At 47.8% G+C, this 25,020-nt stretch overlaps 1 protein-coding gene and 1 long non-coding RNA gene across 7 annotated transcripts in view; both read left to right on the forward strand.

Moving 5' to 3' along the window:
• CHD3 (chromodomain helicase DNA binding protein 3) overlaps nucleotides 1–25,020 on the forward strand; it is a 78,164-nt gene that overhangs the window by 1,792 nt on the left and 51,352 nt on the right. For 3 of the 6 annotated variants that reach the window (XM_075908082.1, XM_075908085.1, XM_075908088.1), the window contains exons 2-4: nucleotides 16,632–16,750; nucleotides 17,810–17,983; nucleotides 20,431–20,555. In XM_075908082.1, coding sequence (XP_075764197.1) covers nucleotides 16,632–16,750; nucleotides 17,810–17,983; nucleotides 20,431–20,555 — 418 coding nt within the window. The remainder of the gene's footprint in view (nucleotides 1–16,631; nucleotides 16,751–17,809; nucleotides 17,984–20,430; nucleotides 20,556–25,020) is intronic. The other 3 variants (XM_075908084.1, XM_075908086.1, XM_075908087.1) reach the window with 3 other exon arrangements.
• LOC142819658 (uncharacterized) lies at nucleotides 4–15,565 on the forward strand. Its single transcript, XR_012897518.1, has 2 exons — nucleotides 4–13,284; nucleotides 14,238–15,565. It is a non-coding gene; the product is annotated as an uncharacterized LOC142819658 (long non-coding RNA).

A 25,020-nucleotide genomic window follows, 5' to 3' on the forward strand; every position in this document is an offset into this window, starting at 1 on the left:
AGCAGGGCTGATCTGGACAGGGTTTCTGGGATGGTGGGTGCTTGGTGCAAGGGTGTGTGATCTTGGCAACTGGTGGGCAGAATGGGGCATGCTGGGCGTTGGCAGGAGTGTTTGGTGCCCTGGTGGACAGGCTGTGATGTATTGGAGGTTAGCAGGAGTGTGGGGTGGTTGCCTGATAGGCAATATTGGGCCTTCAGGACATTGGCAGGAGAGGGGGTACTTGGTGCCCACTGGGCAGGACAGGGCCTGCTAGTGGGAGTGGGGGATGCTGGGTTCTGGTAGGAGTGGGGGGGGGGGTTGGCCATCTGGTATCTGGTGGGCAGGATGGGGCCCTGTGCTTAGTTGGCAGATATGGAGGACACCTGGCAGGCAGGACAGGCCACATGGGTCATTGGTGGGGAGGGAACCTCGAGGAACCAGCCACCTGGGAGAGGGCTTGATGCCCTGTGTGATCAGTTGGGGAGGGGGCTTGGGAACCTGTAGGGTTTGGCCTGCTGGTATTGAGGTGATAGGTGGCTTTTGGCCCTCTGATTAGTGGTACTTTCTTGGGGATGGGACCCCGGGGGAGTAGATAGCAAATAGGGCTCCACACCCTACTTGACTTGTGCCTTACAGGATGGGCCCCCTTAGCAGTGGTGCAGTGAAGAGGGATGGGCTCTCTGCAGGGGGAGGGCATGTCAGTAGTGCAGATGACTCTGCTGTCCACAGGACGTGGCCATGTTGGTTACCTAGACCTGGGCATGGCTGTGTCTTGTGGGGTGGGGGTCAGTAACTAGCTTATGTGGAGAAGAGTTGGCACCCCTCTGAATAGAGTTGCATCACCTGAGATGGGATGGGGCCCGTTACTCTCAGCAGAAATGGTTGGGTCAGGACTACATTGTCATAGCGGGAGCAGAGGGTGATATGAGGATAGGGGTAGTCAGTTGTGGTGGGAGTGGAATGGGTCAGGGCCATGTTGGCTGTGGCAAGAGCGGAGGGTGATTTGAGGACAGGATTAATTGAAAGCAAGGAGTGGCTGGGTCAGGGCCAGGTTGTGGCGGGAGCGGAGGGTGACTTGAGACCACGGTTAATCGGAAGCAGGGGAATGGGTGAGTCAGGGCTAGGGTTCCCTGTAAGCTATGCGCTTGGACAGCCACCCAGAGAGATTCAAATACTGCCCAGCTGATTAGCAGAGTGCCCACAGCCAGCAGCATGTGTTTCCACTGGTGATGTACTTTAACAAAATGTATTCTGCACATGGATGGAAATAATTAGAGGGAAAATTGGAGAGGGCCAGGTTGAATGTGGTGAGAGGCAGAGAGTGACTTCAGGACATGGTGGGAGTGGTCAGGTCAGGGTTAGGTTGAATGTGGTGGCTGCCTTGAGGGACTGGCTTGTGTGTCAGCCAAGTTAGGAGTGAAGGGAGTCACTGCCTCATGGGAAAAGGCCTTGTTTGGCAGCTTGCCATTGACTTCTGTTTTTGCCCTACGAGCTGTCAATATTCTGCATGTATAACTGACTTGCTTCCTACTTCATGGCACCCACCACCTTGGTATCGGAGTACTGCATGGTGTAAAAAGCACATTTAGTGATTTCAGAATGATTTAACCAATGGCTTTTATCCTTAAAAATAATGAGAGTATTTGCTTGCTGCAAAACAAATCTCTCTCCAGATTCTCTTTGATTTGTTCTCCTTTATAAAGAAAAGCTCAGGCATGTGAGGGAAAGGAAGCTTAAGGAATGGAAGGAGCTGAGAGAAAAAGAAAGGGTGGGTGTAAAATGACACTGGTTTTCCCTCACCCTTTGTTGTTGCCATAATTATTAATTTATTATTATTACAGTAACATGGATTCACTAATCATGGATCAAGGCCCCTTTCTCTTAGGCAGTTGATACCTGCCTAGAAAATAGATGGTCTCTGTCGCAAGAATGTACAATCTAAGACAGTGATTTTGCAAAGACTCATCATTCACCCTACATCATGTGAAAAATGTGCAGGTCTTTTGCCTTAGTCTGAATTTACAATCTCTCTCCCAACTGTGTTATTCTCAGCAGTAGGGTCTTTCTGCATATTAGCTGATCAAAACAATCAGTGCAGAGAGAGAAAATATGCTTATTAGGGATGTAAAATTCCATTTAATTAGTTAACTGGTTAAATGTTAAGTTTAAGTGGTTAACCTGTTAAACGGGTGAACGTGTGTGTGTGTGTGTGTGTGCGCGCGTGTGCATGCATGCTCCAGCCTCCACCAGTTAATCGTACATGTTAAGTCTCCCCAGTTAAGGGTGAAGCTTACCAGTTAACTAATTAAAACATCCCTAATGCTTATTAGTTTCAGTCTTCTAGGGAAAGGAATTGTGACTAAAAAAAGAGAAACCAATATTTTTCTGTCACCAAATTTGATCTCCAAGTCCCCAAAGTCACTATGTTTTCCCTTGATTTAATATGTGTTAATTATTTTAATGTAAGGGGGCAGTTATTGACGTAAAGGGAAAAACCTCTATTTTCCCCGACTTTCCTTCTTAGCATTCCCTGAGTGATTGAAACAAATGATCGTTAAATATATTAAAACACATTCAGTACTTTCAAAACACTGGGGTTTTGATCCTGGAGTGACTTGGGTGAGTAACTTTGCTCATGGAAGCCATTCCATTGACTTCAGAATGTAAATCAAGTTTCTTGTATGTTAAATCATGCCTGGAAGACACGTTTCAGAAGTTTTTAGGTACCTAACACCAGTTGATCGGGGCCTAAGTGATGCATTAATGAACTTATATCTCAATGCTGTAGGGTTCTAAATGGCTGAAATGGACATTTATGTTCCTAAATTATTTAGGCTATCCAGAAACTTGACTTTTGTAAAAACTCACAGGCCCACATCCTGTGATGCTCTGTGCATGAGCAAAGACAATTACAGGTTTGGGGGCAAGGTAGGTTGCTAAATAAAACAAACCATTTGGTCTAGCAGGTAGTGCATTTGATTAGGACTCAAGAGAGCCATGTTCAAATCTTGTCTCTGGCCTGCTGGAGACCTTTAGATGAGCCACTTTCCTGACCTATACCTTAGTTTTCCTATCTGTGAAATTAGGTTAAAGATACTGGCCTGCTTTGGAAAGCACTTTGAAATCTACTGTAGAAAAGAGCTAAGGGTAATGATAAAGTGAAGGAAAGATTGGTAGGTTTACAACCTGAAAGGTGTAGCTAATTTAAAGGCTTTGTCTACACTTAAAAGTTTAAAGTGCAGCCGCAGCAGTGCTTTAAACTGGAAGTGTGGCCATGATACAAGCACGGGGAGAGAGATTGCCAGATGCTCTAGGACTAGGTACACCATCTCTGTGAAGGAAGTAGCTAATGCTCCCACTGTTGTAGCCTGGTTCAAAGCTTTGCAGTGTTGTAATTTGCTGCACTGTATGTGTGGGGAGTGTTTTTTCATATCCCTGGGACATAAAGTTACAGCTCTGTAAAGTGCCCATGTAGACTTAGCCTAAGAAACTTAAGCAAAAGAATCTGTTCCTAAGATAACTGTATGGCTTTGCTTTGTGTTTATTTGTATTTGAGTACAGGCTGTCAATCAGGGCCTCCTTGAGCTAGGCACTGCATTGGGTAGGACCCAAACCTGCAAGTCTTCTCAGCCTTAAGGCTTTATCATTGAAATCCCGGCTCTGTTGAAATCAGTGGGAATTTTGCCTTTGTCCTCAGTGAAGTCAGGATTTTGGCTGTAATTTTTAACTTCTAAACTTTTCCAAATCAGGAAGATAGAAGATCACAGGTAGGGATGTTAAATTTTGGTTATCTGGTTAATTGTGTAGTTGATACAACTTGTATCGACTGCATGATTAGTTGATAAGGACTGCTCTGCAGAGCCACAGTGGGGGTAGCTCCAGGAGCTGGTTTGAGCCAGGACTGAGAACTCCCAGCTTATGCCGGCTCTGGGAGCCACCCGCGTTACGGCTCAGCATTTTAAATGTAGTAAGAGCCACCAGGCTTTTACTACATTTAAAATGCAGAGGCACCGTGTCCTGGAGCAGCGTGAGTGAGGGCGGCTCAGTCCTGGCTCACACTGAGTCCAGCAGTCCCTGTTTGCAACGGACAGGAGCTCCTGCTGAAGCAGCCCCTGTTTGCAGTGGACAGGGCTGGCTGTGGCCAGGGGCTGCTGCCAGAGCAGCCCCTGTATGTGGCCAGCCTGGTCCGCTGTGAACAGGGGCTGCTTGGCAGCAGCAGCCCCTGTCCTCCGTGAGAGGCCCAGCTCCCAGCTGGGACCCGCTTGGACAGAGGCTGCTTTGTAGCAGCCTCTCCTATCCCCCACTCCTCCTGCCTCTAATAGGGGCAGCAAGTGGGTCGGGCAGGAGCCAGTAGTGTAGTTGACTGGAGTATCAACTACTCATTCTCTCCCTCCCCCCTTGCTGCTTGTCATAGAGGTGGGGGGAGGGAGAGGGAGAGAATGAGCAGCTGATACTCCAGTGGACTACTCACTAACATGCCTAATCACAAGTCAATTTCTCAGTCTATTCCTTTGTCAGAGGAAAACTTCTAAACTGTGGTCCCGATTCTGGAAAGACTTAAACACGTGTACAGTGAGGCAGACAGCTAAAGTCATTGAGGCTATGTCTAAACTACACCTCTCTGTCGACAGAGAGATGTAGATTAGGCACGTTGAAATTGCTAATGAAGCTGGGATTTAAATATTCTGTGCTTTATTAGCATAAACATGGCCACTGCTTTTTTTCAAAATGGAGCTTTTTCGGAAAACAAACAAACAAAAAAAACCAACACGGCACTCTAGGCGCGGATCTGTCGAAAATAAACCCTTTCTCGACAGATCCTGCATTCCTCAAAAATGAGGCTTACAGGATCTGTCAAAAAAGAGTTTATTTTTGACAGATCCGCGTCTAGACTGCCATTTTTTTCCCCCCAAAAAAGCTCCTTTTCGAAAAAAAGCAGCAGCCATGTTTATGCTAAAGAATCACAGGATATTTAAATCCCGGCTTCATTAGCTATTTTGACGTGCCCAATCTACATATCTCTGTTGACAGAGAGGTGTAATCTAGACCCAACCTGACTGAAGTGGGACTACTTGTGTGGTCAGAATGAAGCACTTGATTCAGTCTTTGCAGAATTGGGCACCCACAGGATGTAAGACCCTAGAAGCCGCTTCAGACACTACTCTTAAGAAGCAATGTTCTGATTTGAAGTGTTTGCAGGATGGTGTTTTATATTTACTTCCCCCAAGGGGTACTATAAATAGTATTTCCATATAAAGCAACCAAATGCAAATTCTTATGGGGTCTGAGAAAGGAGGGGCTTTGATTAGGCCCCAGTCCTGTGATGGATCCAGTTGGAGGATTGGTGACCTCGTTGCTTTCCAGTGTGAAATCTCTCCTAACATAGCTGAATCCTCTCCTGAGTAGAAGACTGGGAACTCCACCAGGTTTCCTTGGCAGAGTTTTCCTCACATTGGTCCTAAAGCGGTGAGTGCTTGGCCACCTGCTAATCCAGCTCATCATCTGAAATTCTGGAAGGGCTCAGTAACACTTACCTCTGCACTGGGTCTCTGATCTCTCCCGGCCTGTCTGTGGGAGCTGCATTTGCCAGAGGCATTTCCTTGCCAGCTGGGTTCTTGTGGATTTATACCAGATGACAGACTATTCTGTTGAGGGCCAGATTTCTACAGGGGCTTAGGTCACATGCTTCTGAAAATCAGTCTCCTTCAGCTAGTTGTTTAATGGGGACCTGAGCTCTTTCTTAAAAGCTTCCTTGTATCTTGTATTTAATTCAGCAGAGTTTCTGAGGTGCCTCGCAAAATGAAGTTGCACCTTAATTTCTCCCCACCAAACCAGACTGGTGAATTTCGACTTTGCGGACAATGATTTTTAAAGCCGTTATTAAAAACAATAAGGACCTACTAACCCCCCGCCCCAGTAGAAATTGCTTCCCCCCCCCCCCCATTGACTTCTGTAGATAAAGGATCTATTCTTGGTTGGTTCGTCTTTTTTTTTTAATTTAAATATGCAAGTGGTGTGTAAAAGACATCTATAGTGAACGAGATGACGATTCTTAGTATTTCTTTGTTTCTGGTTACTGTTAAATAACATTTGATTTTTGGTTTTAGTTAAATCTACATCCCACCAACCTTTGTTGTGTTATATAATATGTGTGTGTGTATTATATATAGATATAGATATATATTATATAAATTTTTTTCAAGGTAGGGAGTGGAAATGTCACGTGTGTGGAAAATTCTAGTTGATTGCCTGCCAAAATACCCATCTCGGCTGCGCATGTGCATCAATATTATGATTAGGGGGGGGGGAATCTGAAAGGGGTGAGGGGAAAAAATAAGATTGATGGAAGGATTAGAAATTGACGGGATTGAGGGGCTGTAAGGATGTACCACAGCCTGCCCTGCTCCCCTCCGCTTTGTCAATTACATCCCACCAGGAACTGAGCGGCGCGGGATGCAACAAGGTGATTCAAACCCAGAGGGCTAAAGAGATAATGTTGTATTGTCAGAAGAAACTGGGACGCTGCCAGATTCGAAATGCCGCTGCCTAGACAGAAAGGGCCGGTGGTTTGAGGCAGGCTTCTTCATGAATCTAGATGGGGAGGGTGCTAAGGCGAGTCCAGAGCTGTTGGCTGCTTCTCCTTTTTTTTTTTTTTTTTTTTTTGCATTTTGATTTGCAAGGCAAAATAGCTGGTGTTGTCAGAGTACTGTGTGGGGGGTGGGAGGGGGTCAGAGGGTTGTGCTATAATTTGTAACCTAGCAAGGATTCCCTGTCGAGGTGACTGGCACAATCTGACAGGTCATTCCTCTTTGAGCTGCTGAGTTCTTGTTTGCCTTGCACCTGCTTTGAATCTGGCACAGGGTTTTGGGTTTTTTTTTGCGGGGGGGCAATGTCTTTCTCCCACATCCAGCAAGAAGTCTGAGGTTGCCAAAGGATTAAATGAGGAATGCACCCAGGGTAGGTGGTCAGCACGTTCCTGCATAGACTGGTGGAATTGCCTTGTCTTCCCTATGGTGGTTTCCCCCTTTCACCAGTCCAAGGAAATCTGTTATCTGTTTTGTAAGTCTAGGCTCGCCGCTCTATTGTACTAAAGGCCCCAACCCAGCCCAATCTGTTTCACTGAAAAGGGACCCACTTGCATGCTTTATTAGATGGGGGCCCATGGGCGAGGGCTTGGCGGTGTGAATTTAGAGCTGGTGAAGGGTATGAGTTTAGTATCCTGGTGGGATCAGGTACAGTGTAATTAGAGTCTTTAATCTGTGACCTACGGGGACACTCTCCAGGGGCTTGAGAGGGCAGCTGCGACCCCGTTTAGTTCTTGACCTCTGTCAAAAGACAGCCCATTAGAGCCAGTTGTGATTTATGTGGCCACCTGTTCTGCGGTGAGCCAGGCTAACTACCCACTGGCTTGGTATATGTGTAGGGTCACTGAGCAGATGTTGGATAATCACACTGGCTTGATTTGGACAGATGAGCTAGAGAATGGCTCTGTGTCCTGGCGATGGAACTCCTGAGCTAGGAGACGGATGCACCTGTGTTGCTTGTGTAAAGTCTGGAGTTCGATCCTGTTTGTTCAGGGGTCCTGAGCTCCTTACAAACATCCCAATGGCTCTGTAAGGGAGAGACATGCCATCTTCTGGATTGAGGGCCACAGGGTTCAAAGGACAGATGTGTAAAGGTGCCTGGACCTTAGAGACTTAGCTAGGGGGTTATATCAGAAATCTTTGATGGGCATTGAACCCAAATCTGAGTCCTATCAAAAGCTTTCCCTGCAAGACCATTCTTCCTCTTTCTTCATTGTTCTGTTGAAACTTACCTCCTCCCTGACTTTCAGGGCATGATCCTGTAAAGCAGGGGTGGAGAACCTCAGGCTGGATGCGGCCCCTAGCTTTCCTGGATTTGGCCCCTGAGGATCAGGGTTTCCCCACCTAGCATTGGGGAGCCTGCACCTACTGTGGGACTGGAGCACACAAAATCTACTAGCCTGGGCCTCACTAGGCTCTGGTGTGTGAGGAGAATGTAGGGAGTCTCTTTCTTTTCAGTTAGGGGCCACGTCAGTGAGGTTGGTTTTTAGGGGGTGGGGGAATGGTTGACCTCTTATTTGTGTGCGGTTCCTGACTGATTTTTCTGTGAGTCAGCGGCCCCTGACCTAAAAAAGGTTCCCCAGCCCTGCTGTAAAGTAATCCCTTTGGCTCACAGCAGGAAGTGCTTCCTGATCAAGGTGTAAGGGGGAAATTGGGGAGCTTGCAATAGTTTGTATCCAGCCGAGGTGCCATCAGATAGGCTTTCTAAAAGTTTGGGGATCCATTGGTGGGATATGGACTGTACAAAGTGTAGACTAGGGATGTAAAATCCCAATTAATTGGCTAACCAGTTAAACATATTCTTTAACTGGTTAACTGATTAAAAGGGGGTGGCTGCTCCAACCCAGCTGGAGTGCCAACATCTCCAGCCTGGCCAGAGCAGCTCTTGCCTTCAGGGCGCCCTTGCTTGCTATGGACAGAAGCTACTCCAGTCCCACCAGTTAACCAGTTAAACCTTCACATCCCTAATTTGGACACACTTCTCGGTTCTTGTTCAAAAAATCTCTACAGGGGAAAAACAGACAAACAGTGACAATGTGACGTGACAATGCAGTGCTGCATGTATTTGCGGAGAGCCTGTGCCCAGTGGTCTGAGAGAGGGGAGTTGCCCCAAGTGTAAGCAATGCTGCTTTCTTGTCATACGCATAGTGTATCTGAGGTGGCATTGAATTTGGTCTGCCAGTTGAATTAGCTTCCCTGGCCTGGGCCAGGTACTGACAGAAAGTGAGACATGAATACTGATCCATGCCCCCAGTGATGCCTCCTCAGTCAGTCGCTCTAGTGGGCAGTGGGTGGGAACAGCTCAGTTATGGTACATCTACACAGCAGTATTCTTTGGGAATAATTTATGTTATTCCAAAATAACATGGTCTACACTACAAGCAGTTATTTCGATATAATGTCATAATAATATCGAGTTGGAGGACTTCTTACTCTTAACTCCTGGAATCCTCATTGTACGAGGAGCAAGGGAAGTTGGGGGAAGAGTTCTCTTTCTCTGATTTCCTGCTGCGTAGACAGCGCCAAAAGCCAAAATAAGCCATTTCGACGTCAGCTACACAATTGACGTAGCTCAAGTTGTGTAGCTTATTTGGGCTTTAGCCCTGCTGTGTAGACGCACCCTTAGAGAATGAAAGTCATTTCTTTACAACAGCCATAGCAGCGTATTGTGTGAAATGAGTTCAAGTTCTCTGAACTCCCTCCTTAGGGCTTGCATTTTGCAGGAAGTTAGACTAAGTGGTCATAATGCCCCTTCTGGTCTTCAGAATTGATGCCAGAGCCCTATCTCTGGCTGTCCAGCATTGAGGCCTTCTTGTGCTGGCTGGGTTGTGCCTGTTCCTCTCTGCTATTTATCTTCTGTCTCCAGGCCTGTCAGTCTGGTGATTTCACTGACAGCAAATTAAAAAAACAAACAAAAAAACCCCAAACCGATCAAACAAACAAACAGAATCAAAAGCCCATTGCCCCAGGTGCAAGGAATTTGTCTGAAATTTGGAGGAGTCTGGGATTTTGGTCTCCTTGGTTTGAGTGCAGGTTTCCTAGAGGCAATGCTAGGAGTTAGTCGCATTTGGGGAAAGTTTCAACCCGCTCTCCAGAGGAGGAGAAATTGCTCACTGGCTTGAGGTGGGGTGAGGAGTGAGAGTGGCTGCATGTTGAACTGGCTGTCTTGTGATATTAGCAAGGCTCCTGTGCCTGGCCTCCCTAGGCTGATTAAAGGTAAGGCTGCAGCGGAGAGCAGACGTTTAAACAGCTGTCCAAAATAAGTGCCGATGGCAAATGCACAAGCCTTGATTGACGCCGGGCTGAACAAGGAGGGAATTGGAGCTGTTGACTCCTGCAGAGTGACTCTTGACTGACACCAGGGCGAGTGAGAGGGGACTTGGGGGCATGCTGCAGAATCTCCACACTACACCCTATGAAAGCCCAAGTCATGTGGTTAGGTGAGACTTTCAGCTTCCATTTTTTTTAAAAAGAGAGAGATGCCCCCTCTCTGGGTTATGGGGGAAAGCTTGAAAACATAAACAAAAACAAAAACAACAACCCCACAACCAACTGTGGATGTGTTTGTTTTTTGAAATGTCATGATTTTTTTAAAGCCAACCTCATGAATTTATTTGTGGCCTGTGTCATGATTTTTGAAAACTTTGGGTTGGCTGAGTCCAGTAGATTTTAAAAATACCCTTTTCCCGAGCTCTTGGCTTTAGTCATTCATACTACCCTGGGCCTGAAAATGTCAAACCACCACAGGCGAGAGAGCCAAAATCTCTTTCCTTTGCTCTTCAATGCATGACTCAGTGCTTTGCTTATTTCAAACCACCATTGGCCTTGCCAGGATTCTGGCGGCGTGACATTCGATAGTCACGCTGAGATGATAGACTCATGGATCTCTTGCAGTGCATGGTTTGCTGCTGCTGGTTTTGCCGGACGTGACCTGTCCTAGGCTCAGCTCTTATCAACTGTCACAAGCAGGGTAGGACTTGGAGAGAGGCCCAAAGGTTGCAGGAGGTAGGGGGAGTGATGTTATAGGAAAAAATGGATTTTTGAGTTAATGTGTTGTGAGGCGGTATGGTGCCATGCTTTGTGAGAAAAGTGAAGCTTGATTGCTTGTGCCCAGCAAAACACACTCAGCCACCTTCCATGAGAGGAGGGGTGTTAACTTGGCCTCCTGGTGAAAACTCCTTGAGGGACTTAAAAAACAACAAATAGTCTTGCAGCACCTTAGAGACTAACAAAAAACATAAATGGTATCATGAGCTTTCGCAGGCATTACCCTCTTCTTCAGATGAATGGAGTTTTTGATCTGATAGAGGAAGCAAGGAGTAGGGGAAGCGACTAGTCAACTAGTCCTTCACATCCCTCCTCTAAGGCCCCTGCTGATCTGACCTGGGGAGGGCGGATTTCTTTCTGACACCAAATCCTCATTGTGATTTCAATCTTCAGCCCTGATCAACTCAGGGAGACAAGCCGTCTGGAATTCCTTGGTGTCTGATCTCTCACTGGCTACATCTAGACTGGCATGATTTTCCGCAAATGCTTTTAACGGAAAAGTTTTTCCGTTAAAAGCGTTTGCAGAAAAGAGTGTCTAGATTGGCACGGATGCTTTTCCGCAAAAGCACATTTTGAAGAAAAGCGTCCGTGCCAATCTAGACGCGGTTTTGCGCAAGAAAGCCCCGATCGCCACTTTCGCCATCGGTGCTTTTTGGCGCAAAACAGTTTTTAGCTGTCTACACTGGCCCTCTTGCACAAACACATTTCCGGAAAAGGGCTTTTGCCTGAACGGGAACGACAAAGCATTTACGCAAGAAGCACTGATTTCGGACTGTAGAACGTCAGTGTTTTTGCGCAAAATCAAGCAGCCAGTGTGGATAGCTGGCAAGTTGTTGCACAAAAGCAGGTGCTTTTGCGGAAAAACTTGCCAGTCTAGACGCAGCCTCTGTGTTTTGAGAAATGCAGAGGGGAGCACCCCTTTGTGCCCTCACCATGTCCCTCACTGTTGGGGCCTTTTGGTGTTGGGGCCATGGAAATTAGAGATGTAATAGTGTAGTCAGTTAAACAATTAACTGATAAGTGAATGCTTATTGATTAGTGCTGATGGTTACATGCAGTCCCTCTCCCCCTATGGTTCTGTCAGTAAATTTTTTAGTGGGCTGGCCAGCAGCCTGGCTCGTCCTGGCTTGCGCCGAGTCCAAGGAAGCTACCCTTGCTGCAGCTCTGCATGAAAAGTAATTTAGGAGCCGGTGGGCAGGCAGCCTGGCTCAGTCCTGGCTCGCGGTGGGTCCTGAGACCTACTCCTGCTGCGGCTCTGCAATATCTCTTAGTGCTGCCTACTTGCCAGCTCCTAAAATACTCTCAGTGCAGAGCTGCAGTGGGGAGAGCTCCCAGGAGCTGGCGTGAGCTGGGACTGAGTGAGGCTGGCTGCCTGTTGGCTCCTAAATTACTTTTCATGCAGAACTACAGTGGTAGTAGCTCCCAGGACCTGGTATGAACTAGGACTGAGCCAAGCTGCCTGCCCGCCTGCTTCTTAAATACTCTTAGTGCAGATCCACAGCAGGTGTAGTTTCCGGACCTGGCACAAGCCGGGACTGAGTGCTTGCAGTGCTAACCTTTACCAATTAACTGTGTAGTTGACAACATTTTTGTCAATTACACAATTGAGGAATGACACACTTCTTAATACCTCTGATGGAAACAGGGCTGCCTCAGAGTTCTGAATCTAGTTACACACCAATTTTGTGCACATGTGCCTGTTACAACCATATGTCACATTTCATTAAATCCCAAATGGGAGTCTTGGGCTTTTAAAGTCAGGTGCCGAAATCCCACCTAAATTTATTCTGGCTCCTAAATAAAAGAGGCAAGATTGTCAGAGGTGCTGAGTACCTGCAGCTGCATATGTGGATTGAGAGGTTGAGCTTTTCCTGGACATTTTCCAGGAAATTTTCCATCCTGACCCTATTCACATTGAAGTTAGGGCAAGTTTCACCCTTGATTCATGGTGGGAGCAGGGCTGGGACAAATACTAGGGACTACAAACCTGGGGGACTAAGTGCATGGGGAAATTGACTGGAAAAGTTCCCCATGTGAATGCTCTTCTAGACTAAAAATTATTTTAGTCCAGAACAATTATTCTTAGGAAGAGAATTCAATTAAACTGAAGAAGGCCTCTTTCATTCCAAACAAATAGCCTCCACTCAGGGGTGTAATCTGAATTAAAAACACATCTTTAGTTAATCTGAATTAACATCCCCCTGTTCTAAGGCCCTAGTTCTGTATGTTGCTGTGCATCTGTAGACTTCCAAAAGTGACCAGTGGTTTGGAAGACCCACCCTCTGAGTAAACTTGGAAGGATTAGATTTGTATTCATGAACGCTGATAAATGTCAGTTTCCCCACATGCACTATAAATGATCAAAGAAATATTTCTGTAGGTGGGAATCGAAATTTACAATTTGGTGAAGGAAGAATGATGCTCTTCAAGAGCTCATTTTGGCTGGGTTTGAGGACAGTTCATGTGTGTATTTTCAGGTGTGAGGTCGATGATTTGTAAATTGATGGTTGTAAAGTTTTAATATTTTGAATCGCAGCATTACTTTCCTTAAATCAGTGGTCACCAGACTCTAACCCGCTACTCCTCTTTGCCTCTCACTTTCAGGAGTGGGGCTGGGGCGGATGGGAGGGTGCGGACAGCGATAAGGTGGCCGAGGCTGAGACCGCAATAAAAGGTAGGTCGGGGGGGAGGTCTGGCAACGGAGCTGGGGCGGGGGATAGGGCTGAAGTGGAGTTGGGTGGCACTCCTTCGCCATCCTCCATGGGTGCTGGCTGAGACCCTGCCACTTCCCTGAATGTTTCTCTGCGCTCTTGTGTGTGTGTGGGGGGGGGGGGGACATGCCACAGAGGGGACCTTTGCCTTAATTATTACCTGATTGTCCCAAGCATTTCCCTCAACAACAGGGAAAATTTTAAAAAATTACCTACAAAAGCCCAAATAAATCTGTTATTCTTCAAGGAGTCATAGGACTCCTAGTGGTTTTTTTTTTTTTTTTTTTTTTTTTTGCAGATACAGACTAACACGGCTGCCCCTCTGAGCCTTAAACTGATATCCATCAAAATGATAAAAGAACTAACAAAACTCAGTTCTGCCAAGTCTATCTATGGGGAAAGCTTTCAAGAACTGGGCAAGTTTAGTTTAGAGAAGAAAGGGGAGGTGTGGGAAATGACATAATGGTATTTAAATACATAATAGGGTGTTGTATAAAGAAGACTATGAACAGTGGTTCTCCTTGTCCATTGAAGACAGGATAAGAAGCAATGGGCTTAATGTGCAGCAAGGGAGATTTGGGTTAGATAGCAGGAAAGTTTTTCTAATTACGCATAATTGAGCACTGGACAAGCCTCCCAATGGAGGCTGTAGCATCCCCATCACTGGAGGTTTTTAAGAACAGATTGGACAGTCAGAGATGGTCTACATTTATGTGGTTTTGTGATTGTGTTTTCCAGCCTTTCATTTCTGTGACTTGTTGGGGCTCGGGAGTAGCTTGCAGGATTGGGACTGGCTCTCGCAAATGCAAGGTTTAATGTAAAGCTGGCTTTTTTAGGGAGGGAAATGGAATGTAAACTCAGCCTTTCTAACCATTGTTTCTCCACCCATTCCTCGCTGTGTATTTTTGCCTTCCAGATCCTCATATTTCTGCTGAGTGTGAAATTGACAACCTGGGGGAATGGTGGTGTGAAACTGACTAGCCAGGTCTGCCTAGAAACCACAGTCTCCCTTTATGCAAGGCCTGAACTCATATCTGCTGCTGTGTATTATTTTGAGAAGAGTAACCATAAATATCTGTTTTGCCCTAAAACCCCCAGTAATGGTGATTTTCCACAGCTGCATGGGGTCAGTAGCATGGCCCTAGGGAATGAAGACATACCAGAGCACAGCTGTCTGCCCTTTGGTGAAATGATAGGCTCCTTGGAGTAAATATAGCATTTAGCCGGAGGAGGTTGGGGTAGATTTCATGTGTGTAGCTCAGCTGCTTGAAATCCGCCGGCAGCTGGGAGAATGATGAAGATGTGAATTGACCTGGGGAGGCCTCACTTTGGAAACACACATAAAAGCTTGTCAGCTCATGGAAGTGAATTTGGACGAAAGGAGGGTGCAAATCTAAAGCACTCTAGCTATTCCTGACAGAGAGGCTTTGTGCAGCAGCTATTCTCAATTTCCGTATGTAAATAAGCTCTAACAGATACGTATGACTCCGTGCCTAGACATCTTTCCGGGTTAGCACTGGCTTTTCTGTAACCTGAGCAGTACTTGATGGATGCCATCGTGCTGCAGGTAAAATGCAGGAAGTCATACCAAAAGTTATTCTTCATGCATGTCAAATTATGTTACGAGAAGAGTCTGTTTCCCGGTTCTTCGCTCCTGATGTCAGTCATTTTAGCCAGAGTAGGTCAGGAATGGCAACACTGGGAAGGAAACCAGTAACTTAGTGCAAATCTGCATTAGGACGATGACTCTGAGCCAATCACATGCTTCAGGGTTCCAGCCGAGGTTGCCTGCAGGGGTCAGGAAGGAATTTGCCCCCTGATGAGAAATTGGCATACGGGAGGGGGAACCACTTTCCTCTGAAACATCAGAGGTTAGACAGAACTGAAGATGGGACAGTGGGCATGGTGGGCCAGGACTTGGATGCTGTGCAGCCGGACTGGTGCATCTGATTGTCTCTTGGCATTAAACTCTATCTGGACAGGAGACAGGATAGTAAGGAGGCCTGCCTCTGCCCCGACCTACTGTGTATCTGTGGGCAAATCGTTCCCATGTCCCTTTCCTTAGTTTCCCCTTCTCTGTTCATTTTGATAGAGATAGTCCCTATCCCAAAAAGCTTACAAAGTGTTTGTGTGGCACCAGGAGCAGTGGGGGCCCAATCTCAGCTGGGGCCTACCAAGGCTTCTGCATTACTGCAAAAAATAAGAGCATCAGTCCCTCAAAACTCCAGTTGAGAGGAATTGTTTCATTTTACATAATTAAAGGCCAGCTGATGGTTGGGAACTGCTGCTCTCCAGCCGAGTCTGGCTCCCTAGCCAGTGAAGCTGCATCTGTATAAAGTCAGTGAGGGAAAGAAATAGAACTGGGCTTGTTTCATTGAAGGTTGGAATGAACTATTATCTAATCTGACGTGTCTAGCGCAGGCCAATCCGTTTCCCTAGCACTCAAGGGAAGTGTTGTTTGACCCTTTCACACCGTACAAACAACAGGGTTCACCTGGCGCCATGCCAAGACAGTAAGTTAAGTATAAAGAAGACAAGTGTGTTTTGCACAGCTAATCTGTGGAATTTACTGTCAGGGATGTGGCAAAGACCAAAAATATAACTGGGTTCCTAAAAAGTTCATGGTTCATTCGTGGTCAGGGACACAATCCTACACTTGTGGCAAGCCTAAAACCTCCCACTACCAGGAGCTGGAAGTGGTAGGTGGGGTGGATAATTGCCCTATTCTGTATGCTCCCCCAGAATGGTAGCATAGGCTGTCGGAGATGGGATACTGGGTTACATGTAGTGAGGCCTGACATCGTCTGGCAGCTTTTATGTTCTTTTGACTTCAAGATTGTGGGGGAGAGAATTAACGGGGAGAGTTCCCTCAGTTCAGAGAGTTCCCTCTTTCGCCTGCCATTCACCTCAGAGGTGCCTGACAGCCATCCTCAGTGTGGTGGCTTCAAGCGGCTGCAAAGCGCAATGAGCCAGGCTCTGAGCCGAGTTCCTTGGGGGCTTGTAATCTGTGCCCGGCAACCGTAGCCGGCGTGGAGAACAGATGGCAGCTCCGGGCCTGCGGGACGGAACGGCTGTAGGCAGGTCTCTTGGCTTATTAGCATGTGGTCCCGTCTGCTCAGAGGCGAGGATCCTTGGCAGAGCTGCACTGGATGGATTGGGGCGGGGGGGGAGAGGGGAGGGAGAAGTTTTCTTTGGCTTGTGAGCCAGATGCACAGAATCTCAGGTCCTGCAGCCTGTTCTCAGGTGCTGAGCCAACACCTCATTCCTTATTGATTTGTTTTCTTCTTTCCTTGGCCCCTTGGCTCTGTAGACGAAGAAGATGGGGATCTCAGGAGCCTGGAAAGTGCCCTGGGCGTCAAGAAGAAGAAAAGAGGTCCCCGTAAGCAAAAGGAAAACAAGCCAGGGAAGCCCCGGAAGCGCAAAAAATTAGTAAGCCAATCGCGGTTGTGAACTCATTGAGCATGGGGCAGCTAGCCAGGGAGGCTGGGTAGGGAAGTGTAAAAGGGGTGTGTGTGATCTCAGATGGGAAAGGTCCGTGGAGTGTGTATGTGTCTGTGCAGCACCTGGCGTCACAGTGGGGTGGGTTGATCTCAGATGGGGAGGGGAATCTGTGCCAGGACATGTCCCTTTTCAAACTCTCTGGGTGCCAGGGATCAATCCTGCTGCCTTAATGCATGTGGTATCAGTGTTGACACTTGGTGGCATTGTGCTGGTGGCTTGCAGAGCTGCGTTTATTGTCCCTGTGAGTAGCTGGTCCGTCTCCCCAGCCTGGGAATGCTCATACACTGCACTCAGAGTCTGTTTGGCTTCTTTATTTGGAGTACGCTGCCAGCCTCCCAAATAAAACTGTTCAACCCAAAGAGGTGATGTGGCCTAATGGATAGAGCACTGACATGGGGCTAAGGGCTCCTGAGTCCTAATTCCAGCTCTGGCACTGGGTGATCTGAAGCAAATTCCCTCCCACCTGCCCCTCCCCTCCCCCCGCCGTGTGTCAGTTTCGACATCTGCAGAATGCATTTCATAAAAGATGGGGAATTATTATTATAAAACCAAACTGCTTCTATGGCAGATTGCGAGGAGCAGAAACAGTGTTTCCCCAGGCCTTCTACCTGGCAATCCCAGTGTGCAGCAGCAGGCCTGCTGTCCCTAGCTCCCGCCCAGCACCCCAGAGTTCTCAGTCTTCATAGGAGTTAGTTGCTTCTCAGGAGAGCTGCAGATAAATTTTCTGACTCTCCAAGTGTTTGCTGAAGCCAGAGGAGCTTTTGACAGATCTTCTGACTCAAAATATTTTTTTTAGGGGTGGAATGAATATCCAGTAAAGATTTCCCCCCAAATTATCCTAGTCAGTTTGACTGGAACCGCCAGACAAACCCCTCCCCCCAAATTGTCCCACCGGGTTCAACCAGAATTGACATCTGCCCTGTCCCCCCAGAAACCAACAGGTCATTTGCTCCCCAGTTAGCTCTCCCTTTGACTTTTCCCCCTTAGGTGAGTGAAGATGAGTTTGAGTCGGAGCGGGAGGAGTTCCGGGAGAAGTCGGAGAGCGGTGGCAGCGACTATGGAGGGGTGGCCAAGAAGAAGCGGCGGAAGCACCGGGAGAAGAAGGAGAAGAAGACCAAACGCCGGAAAAAGGTGGATGATGAAGCAGGCCAGAAAGTAAAGGTACAGAGCCTGGGACGGAGGGCCACGCGCTGCCAGGCCCATGGCCATGTCAGCGCAGGCAGGGAGATCCGCCACCCCTTGCTTTGTGCTGCGGACTGAGCTGTCCAGGGTGATAATCCTCTGGTGGCTCTCTGCATTTGTAGGGGAAATAATCACCTGGACAGCCCGCTCCCTTGGATTGGGGCAGCATTGCTTGGCGAGTGCCAGTGGATTGGAACCAATAATTCCATAGAGCGTAAAGCCAGATGGGGCCCCCAGGTTGTCTACTTTCACCTCCTGTCTAGTGCAGGCCAGTTGCTTCCAGCTAGTTACCCCTGTGCCAAGGCCAAAGGCCTCACCATCTCAGGACACTAACCCAGCAAGGAATGGGGGAGACCGCCTTGTCAGTCCCTAACTTCCATCAGTGCCCCACACTGTCGGTTTGGGGCGGGGGATTCCTTCCCAACCCCAAACCTGATGATCAGTTGGCCCTTGCATGAACAAGATGCATCAGCCCGGCAGCTAGAGAGAGGGATTCCCGGGGGCCTAGCGGAAGAGCTTAGCAGTTTTGGATTTCCACGAGCACCGTGTTGAAGCTTGCCTCAGCTCTTTGCTAGCCCGCACATGCAATTAACTGAAGCAGCGAACCATGGAGCTGTGGGCAATTGTACAGTGCAGTTTAGCTCGGCATGTTCTAAAAGCAGCTTAGATGCTGTCAAAGGCCAGTTTGCTAGCAAACTTGTGCCTCAAAATTCCTGCACTTTTTTTGGCTGATGTTTGGAAAGGGTACAAGGGACATCAGGAGTTAGGTGCATAAACTCTGGTATGGCCTTTGCTCTTTCACAGTGGAATTATCATAGCAGGGTCTCCCTCCTTGTTCTTTCTAAACTGAGCTCACCTCGGGACAGAAATTGCCAGTGCCTACAGCGCTTTGGGAATGCTGTTCTCTTGGAAAAAGCGCAGAAGAGAACTACAAAAACAGTTCAGGAACAAACAGATGGAGTTGGGAATCCATGGGGGGAAAAATTGCCCTCTAAAATTGTCACCAGAAAAACGTTGTAGGTTTGGGGGAGAGTTTTCCTTTTGAAACCGTATTTTTCCTTTTAAACTGAAAGACTAGACTGGCATGATTTTCTGCAAATGCTTTTAACGGAAAAGTTTTTCCATTAAAAGCATTTGTGGAAAAGAGCGTCTAGATTGGCACGGATGCTTTTGTGCAAAAGCACTTTTTGCAGAAAAGCGTCCATGCCAGTCTAGACACGGTTTTGCGCAAGAAAGCCCCGGTTGCTATTTTCACCATCGGGGCTTTTTTGCGCAAAACGGTTCTCAGCTGTCTACACTGGCCTTCTTGCGCAAAATCATTTGTGCAGGAGAGCTTTTTCCCGAACGGGAGAGTCATTGTATTTGCGGAAGAACACTGACAATCTTACATTAGATCGTCAGTGTTCTTGAGCAAATTCAAAGCGGCCAGTGTAGACAGCTGGCAAGTTTTTCCACAAAAGCAGCCGCTTTTGCGGAAAGACTTGCCAGTCTAGACACAGCCAAAATGTTTTGTTTGGAGTTTCTAATTTTAGTTTTTGGGATTTGGCTTCCCCCTGCTTGCCCCTTCATGCTTTGATTGACCTCCTCCCTGAGAAAAGTGGGATGAAACCATCCAAAACTGGGAAATGTTTGCTTTTTTCAATTTGAAGTGACTTTCTATTTTAAAATTACCTGTCCATTTACTCTGAAAATTCCAAAATGTTTAAAATAAAATGTTTGCAAACTAAAGATTTTATATTTATTTTATTTTTGGTCTGAAACAACTTTTTGTTTCAAAATTTCCTTTTCATTTTATTAAAGAAAGAAAGAAAGCTGATGGAAAAAAATCTAACATTTCATTTTAGGGAGAGCAATGCATTGCTATCAACCCAGAATAATTGGGTGGTTTTCTTTTTGGACATTGCAAGTTGTCGAGAATTTTGAAAAACTTTGCTTTTCCCTGTCATGATTTTTCTGTGCCCCGATTTTTCAAACTTGTCCTAGAACTGGAAAATTGTTAAAGGTCTCCAAGATTGTTTGTTTTAGTGTATGTGTGGCTAGTGATAGACAAAAGGCCATACTAGAAGCCTGGGTACACTTTCTGGCCTTGAACTCTATGACTTTTATTTTCCTAGCTGCTTTTTGCTGCTAATTACTGGATCCTTGGTAATTCAGTGTGGGAGATCCACTATATACCATATCTACTTGGGACATAGGAGAGTGGTAGGTCTCTCAGGACTAGAGCCCTTAGAATGCATCTGTGTCCCCCAGTAGTCCCTTTGGCCCTACCATCGGTTTCTGCTCCATGCACCAATTCAGGAAGCCTCCAACTTGGAGCAAAGTGATGTGTGTCTCCTCCCCTTTGGATATAGTATCCATCAGTGAAAGGAAACCACCCTCCTCCCCAGCTAGCTGGCTGGCTAACAGGGAGCGTTTGGCTTGGTTAGCAGGTGGAACAGAAATCCTCAGCCCAGCTGCTTATGACCTGGGGGCTGGAAGATGTGGACCATGTGTTTTCTGAGGAGGATTACCACACACTCACCAACTACAAAGCCTTCAGCCAGTTCATGAGGTAAGAGCCCAGCTGTATGTAGGGATGAGCTGTGGGGAGTTGGAGGACATGGGCTATAATCACTGCCCTCCCCACACTGATCCCTGAGCTGGGGCACCTTGGAGGGATTTTGGAGTCTTCAGATTTCCTGTTGAACTAGGCTGAAGGGCAGTCACCCTGTGCTGCTTGAGGCAGCTGCGGGGCAGGGCAGCTGGGTTCCTTTCCTGCCCCTGCCCAATCACATAACCTTGGGGGGATTCCCTCTCTTCTCTGGGCCTCCATCTCCCCTATCACCTATGGTCTGGTCTGACAGGGAGTTTTTTGTATCCCATCCAGCATCTGGCAGACTCAGGTGCTGGATCCTGCATTGGGATCTCTATGGCATGATGGGCCCCATACCTCGGGCAGGAGAGTCTGGGAAGTGCCTGGTTTGACAAGGGTCCAGTCTTGGTCAGGGGTATGTGGATTGGGTGTGATCTCGGATGGGGAGGTTGGGCAACGCCCAGCATGATGTGGACTTAGATCTTAGTGTACAAGTCCCTAGAATATAAATTTAACGAGTCGTTGATGGTCTCCTTGGATCCGAGGACCATTCTGATGCTTTCCATCCACTTGCAGCTTTCAGTGCTGACATTCATGAGTTCGTTAGTGATGCCTAACGGGTGCATGGAGTTGCACTAGGGCATTCTCTGTTTCTTGCTATGGGATGCTGCCCCAGGTCTCCTGCCCTGTGGCTCAGGAGGAATAAGTGGTAAAGGCTCCCCGTTCCCTGAAGCATGCCCCCTGTGGCTGATCACATGCCTGGACCAAGCTATCTTCCCCCTGCCCTTTGGCTGCAGATGCTGTCAGCAGATACTGGATCCACTTCCTCCTCCTGCTCCTTAGTGGTCTCCGCTCCCCTATGCCAATGGCAGGGCTGGAAGCACCAGGTGTTTGGGGAGAAGGAACCCCCAGGAACATACCGATTGACTCCAGCTAGGATCTGGCCCCACTTACTCCATTGGAGAGATGCCCATTGACACCAGCTGGGATCTGGCCCCACTGACTCCAGTGGAGAGACGCCCATTGACACTGGCTGGGGTCTTTTCTCTTCAGACCCTTTTTCACTGTTCAGCCCTCTGTGCCAAGTCCTGGAGAGGGTCAGCCAGGAGACAAGGGCTCTGCCATGCAGTCATGACCCTGATGACGCCCCCACTACATGCCTCCCATCACGCCTGACTCAGCTGGGTGCGGTGGCCCAGACGTCCGTATGGACCTGGGCTGTGTGCCTGCTGGCGGAGTCCCAACAAGCCCAGGAGAAGGCCGCAGGGAGCAGCCAACGGAGTTGGCAGGGTTTACACTGGTGCCCTTGAGCGAGGGAGTTTGCAGCAGCCAGCTGGGGAGGGTGGGGTGAGGGGCTGGAGTCAGATCCTGGCTTGCCAGGGAGATAACTGCAGCCAAGAAGGCTTCCTGACTGCCTGGCAGGCAGTGTGCGCGGCCTACAGCTGTCCTGGCCCCAGATTGCTCAACACTGGGTCGCCGCTGTGAGAGAACACCTTCAGACCTCCCAGAAACCCAGGCTTGCGCCAAGTCTGCCTGCCTGCTAATCAAATGGAATTCCAGACCCGGAGCGACGGGAGCTGTGCTGGCTGCCAGCAGGTTCCCGGGAGGAATTGGAGGTGTCAGTAGTCACCTAATTAGCCTTTGGATTCCCCGATGGAGCTGACCTCCCCGAATAGCAGAGGCACTCAGATTGGTGCTGGCTTCTCTGTGCTTTCCATCCAGAGTCTCCTCTCTGGCTTGGCTGTCTTCCCATAAGCCTTTGGAGACAGATCTAGCCTGCCTGCTCTTTTCAGCTATGTCAGTTTGCTCCCCCCAGGCCCAGAGATTGGGGAACAGCCCTGGGATAGCAGGGGGCTCTCCTGTCTAGTGCAAAGACCTATAATGCAAACTGATGGCAGATTGTTGAAGCCAAGTGAATTCTGGCTGGTAATGAGGTATACATTTTTAACAGCAAGAGGTGTCAGTTGGTGGAACAACTTCTCTGCAGCAGGGGCGGATTCTCTGTTGTTGTCAAGACTTTTCCATCGAGACAGGATCAGGAGAACGACTCCAGTTCAGCCAGGAAAGAGTCTGTGGAAGTTCTTATGCCTGGGCTGTACGGCGGGTCTGATTAGGTGGTACCATATGGATCCCTTCAGGTCTTTGAATCTACTGTATCTGCATTTCGGAGCAACACTACCAAAACGGCTCTCCCAGCAGTCGCCTTTCACCAGTCCTGTTCAGCCATCCACATGGTGCTCGTCTTGCACCCAGAATCCTTTGCACCATGGAGGAAGGTACCTGGTCGAATCCTCTTCAGAAGAGGATCAGCTGAGATGCCAACAACTGCTGGGAACCACTCCCCACCCTTTCACTGCCACGGGTAGGAAGCTGCACATGGTGGAAGGTAGAGCGGGGTTTAATATGCAGGTCTGCTCCTCTGTGCCTCAGTTTCCCCATTTATAACTGGGGATCATAACTGTGCTTCCTCTTTGCAGAAGGTCCCTCACCTCTCAGGATGGAGAATGCTGCTGAGATTGTAAATCCCACTAATTTCCCTATAACCTGAGGCTGTAGCTGCTCTGAGAGTGCCACCTAGTGTCTGATTTGCAAATTGACTTTCGAAATGAAGGGCTGGACATAGCAAATAATTGATCCCCATCCATTTCAGGGATGTAAAATCCCATTTCATTGTTTAACTGGTTAATCATTGGGCTGAAGCAGCCCCTCTACCATAGGGCAGCCCCTGCCTGCAGTGGGCCAGGCGTCCTCCGGCCCCTTCCTGTGGGGCACCCGGGCCCACTGTGGACAGAAACTGCTCTAGCTGGGATGCCTGAGCAGCCCTTTCCTGTAGCAGGCCAGCGTGCCCTGCAGGCAGGGGCTGCTTTTGCATCCCGGCCAGAGGAGTCCCTGTCTGCAGCAGACCACCATGTGGCTGGAATAGCCCTTCCCTGCCTGCAGCAGGTGGGGAACTGCTCCAGCCCGCAGCAGGTAACCGTTCATATCCCTAGTCCTCTTTATGGCAGTTGTTTTACAGCTTTGAAGACTGCAACCATGTGCCCCCTCAGCCTTCTCTTCTCTCGACCAGTGGCTCTCAAGCAATGTGCCCTCTAATTTTTTCCATCCATGTCCGGATTTTTTCCATCCATGGATAGGATAAATTTTTATGTGCAAATGTGCACCACCAACAGAAACAAAAACCTAGTGGTAGCTGCTCTACTAATAAGGTGGGTGGCATCGGAATCTCTCCCGAGCGGCCATGCAAGCACCCAGCTTACAGGGAACGCTGTGCTCAACCTTTTCAGATGATTGTATTCCTTGCAGGAGTCTGATTTGTCTTGTGTACCCCCAAGTTTCCCTTTGATAGAAACAACTTGCTTCTCAAATCGGACATAAACGTACAAAAGTGTCACAGCCGAAGCTAAAAAATTGCCTCCTTTCCAGTTTTCATCATATTATTATATAAATCAATTGGAATATAATTACTATCCATACATTTGCGTATAGGATATATATAATAAGATAAGCAAGTCGTATGAAACTTTTGCACTGATTTTGCCATTGCTGTTTATGTATGGAGCCTTGCAAATCTGCAGATTCCTGCTTTATGTCCATGGACCATGTTTACGAATCGCAGATGGGATGCAGATACAAGTTTTATATCTGTGCACTGCTCTATTTATGTAGCTGATCCTAAAACTAGGCAGATATCTAGATGAATTGATGTACCCCTTGAAGGACCACTGCGTACTTCTAGTTGAGACCCACTGCTCTAGGCTAAATCTTCCCAGTTCTTGCAAGCGTTCCTCGCTGGTCATGTTTTCTAATGCTCTGAGGCTGTGTCTAGACTGGCAAGTTTTTCCGCAAAAGCAGCTGCTTTTGTGGAAAAATTTGCCAGCTGTCTACACTGGCCGCTTGAATTTCCGCAAGAACACTGACGATCTCATGTAAGAAATCAGTGCTTCTTGCGGAAATACTATGCTGCTCCCGTTCGGACAAAAGTCCTTTTGTGAAAAAGCTTTTGCGCAAAAGGGCCAGTGTAGAGAGCTCAGATTTGTTTTGCGCAAAAAAGCCCCAATCGCGAAAATGGCGATCAGGGCTTTTTTTGTGCAAAAGCGCGTCTAGATTGGCATGGACACTTTTCCGCAAAAAGTGCTTTTGCAGAAAAGCATCCATGCCAATCTAGACACTCTTTTCCGCAAATGCTTTTAACGGAAAACTTTTCCGTTAAAAGTATTTGCGGAAAATCATGCCAGTCTAGACGTAGCCTGAGTGTTTTTTGATGTTGTTACTCTTTTGTTGTTGTTGTTGTCTCTCCAATTTGGCCACATGGCTGCTAATTTGCAGTACCCAAAATGCAGTGCTCCAAGCTCATCTGCTTTGCAGCATGGAACAATTTCTGTGTAATGATCCCTAGGGTTATTTATAAAAACGGGGTACAACCCAGAACAAATTCATGGCTGGA

This window comes from Pelodiscus sinensis, chromosome 24 (assembly GCF_049634645.1).
Source record: "Pelodiscus sinensis isolate JC-2024 chromosome 24, ASM4963464v1, whole genome shotgun sequence".
Lineage (NCBI taxonomy): Eukaryota > Metazoa > Chordata > Testudines > Trionychidae > Pelodiscus > Pelodiscus sinensis.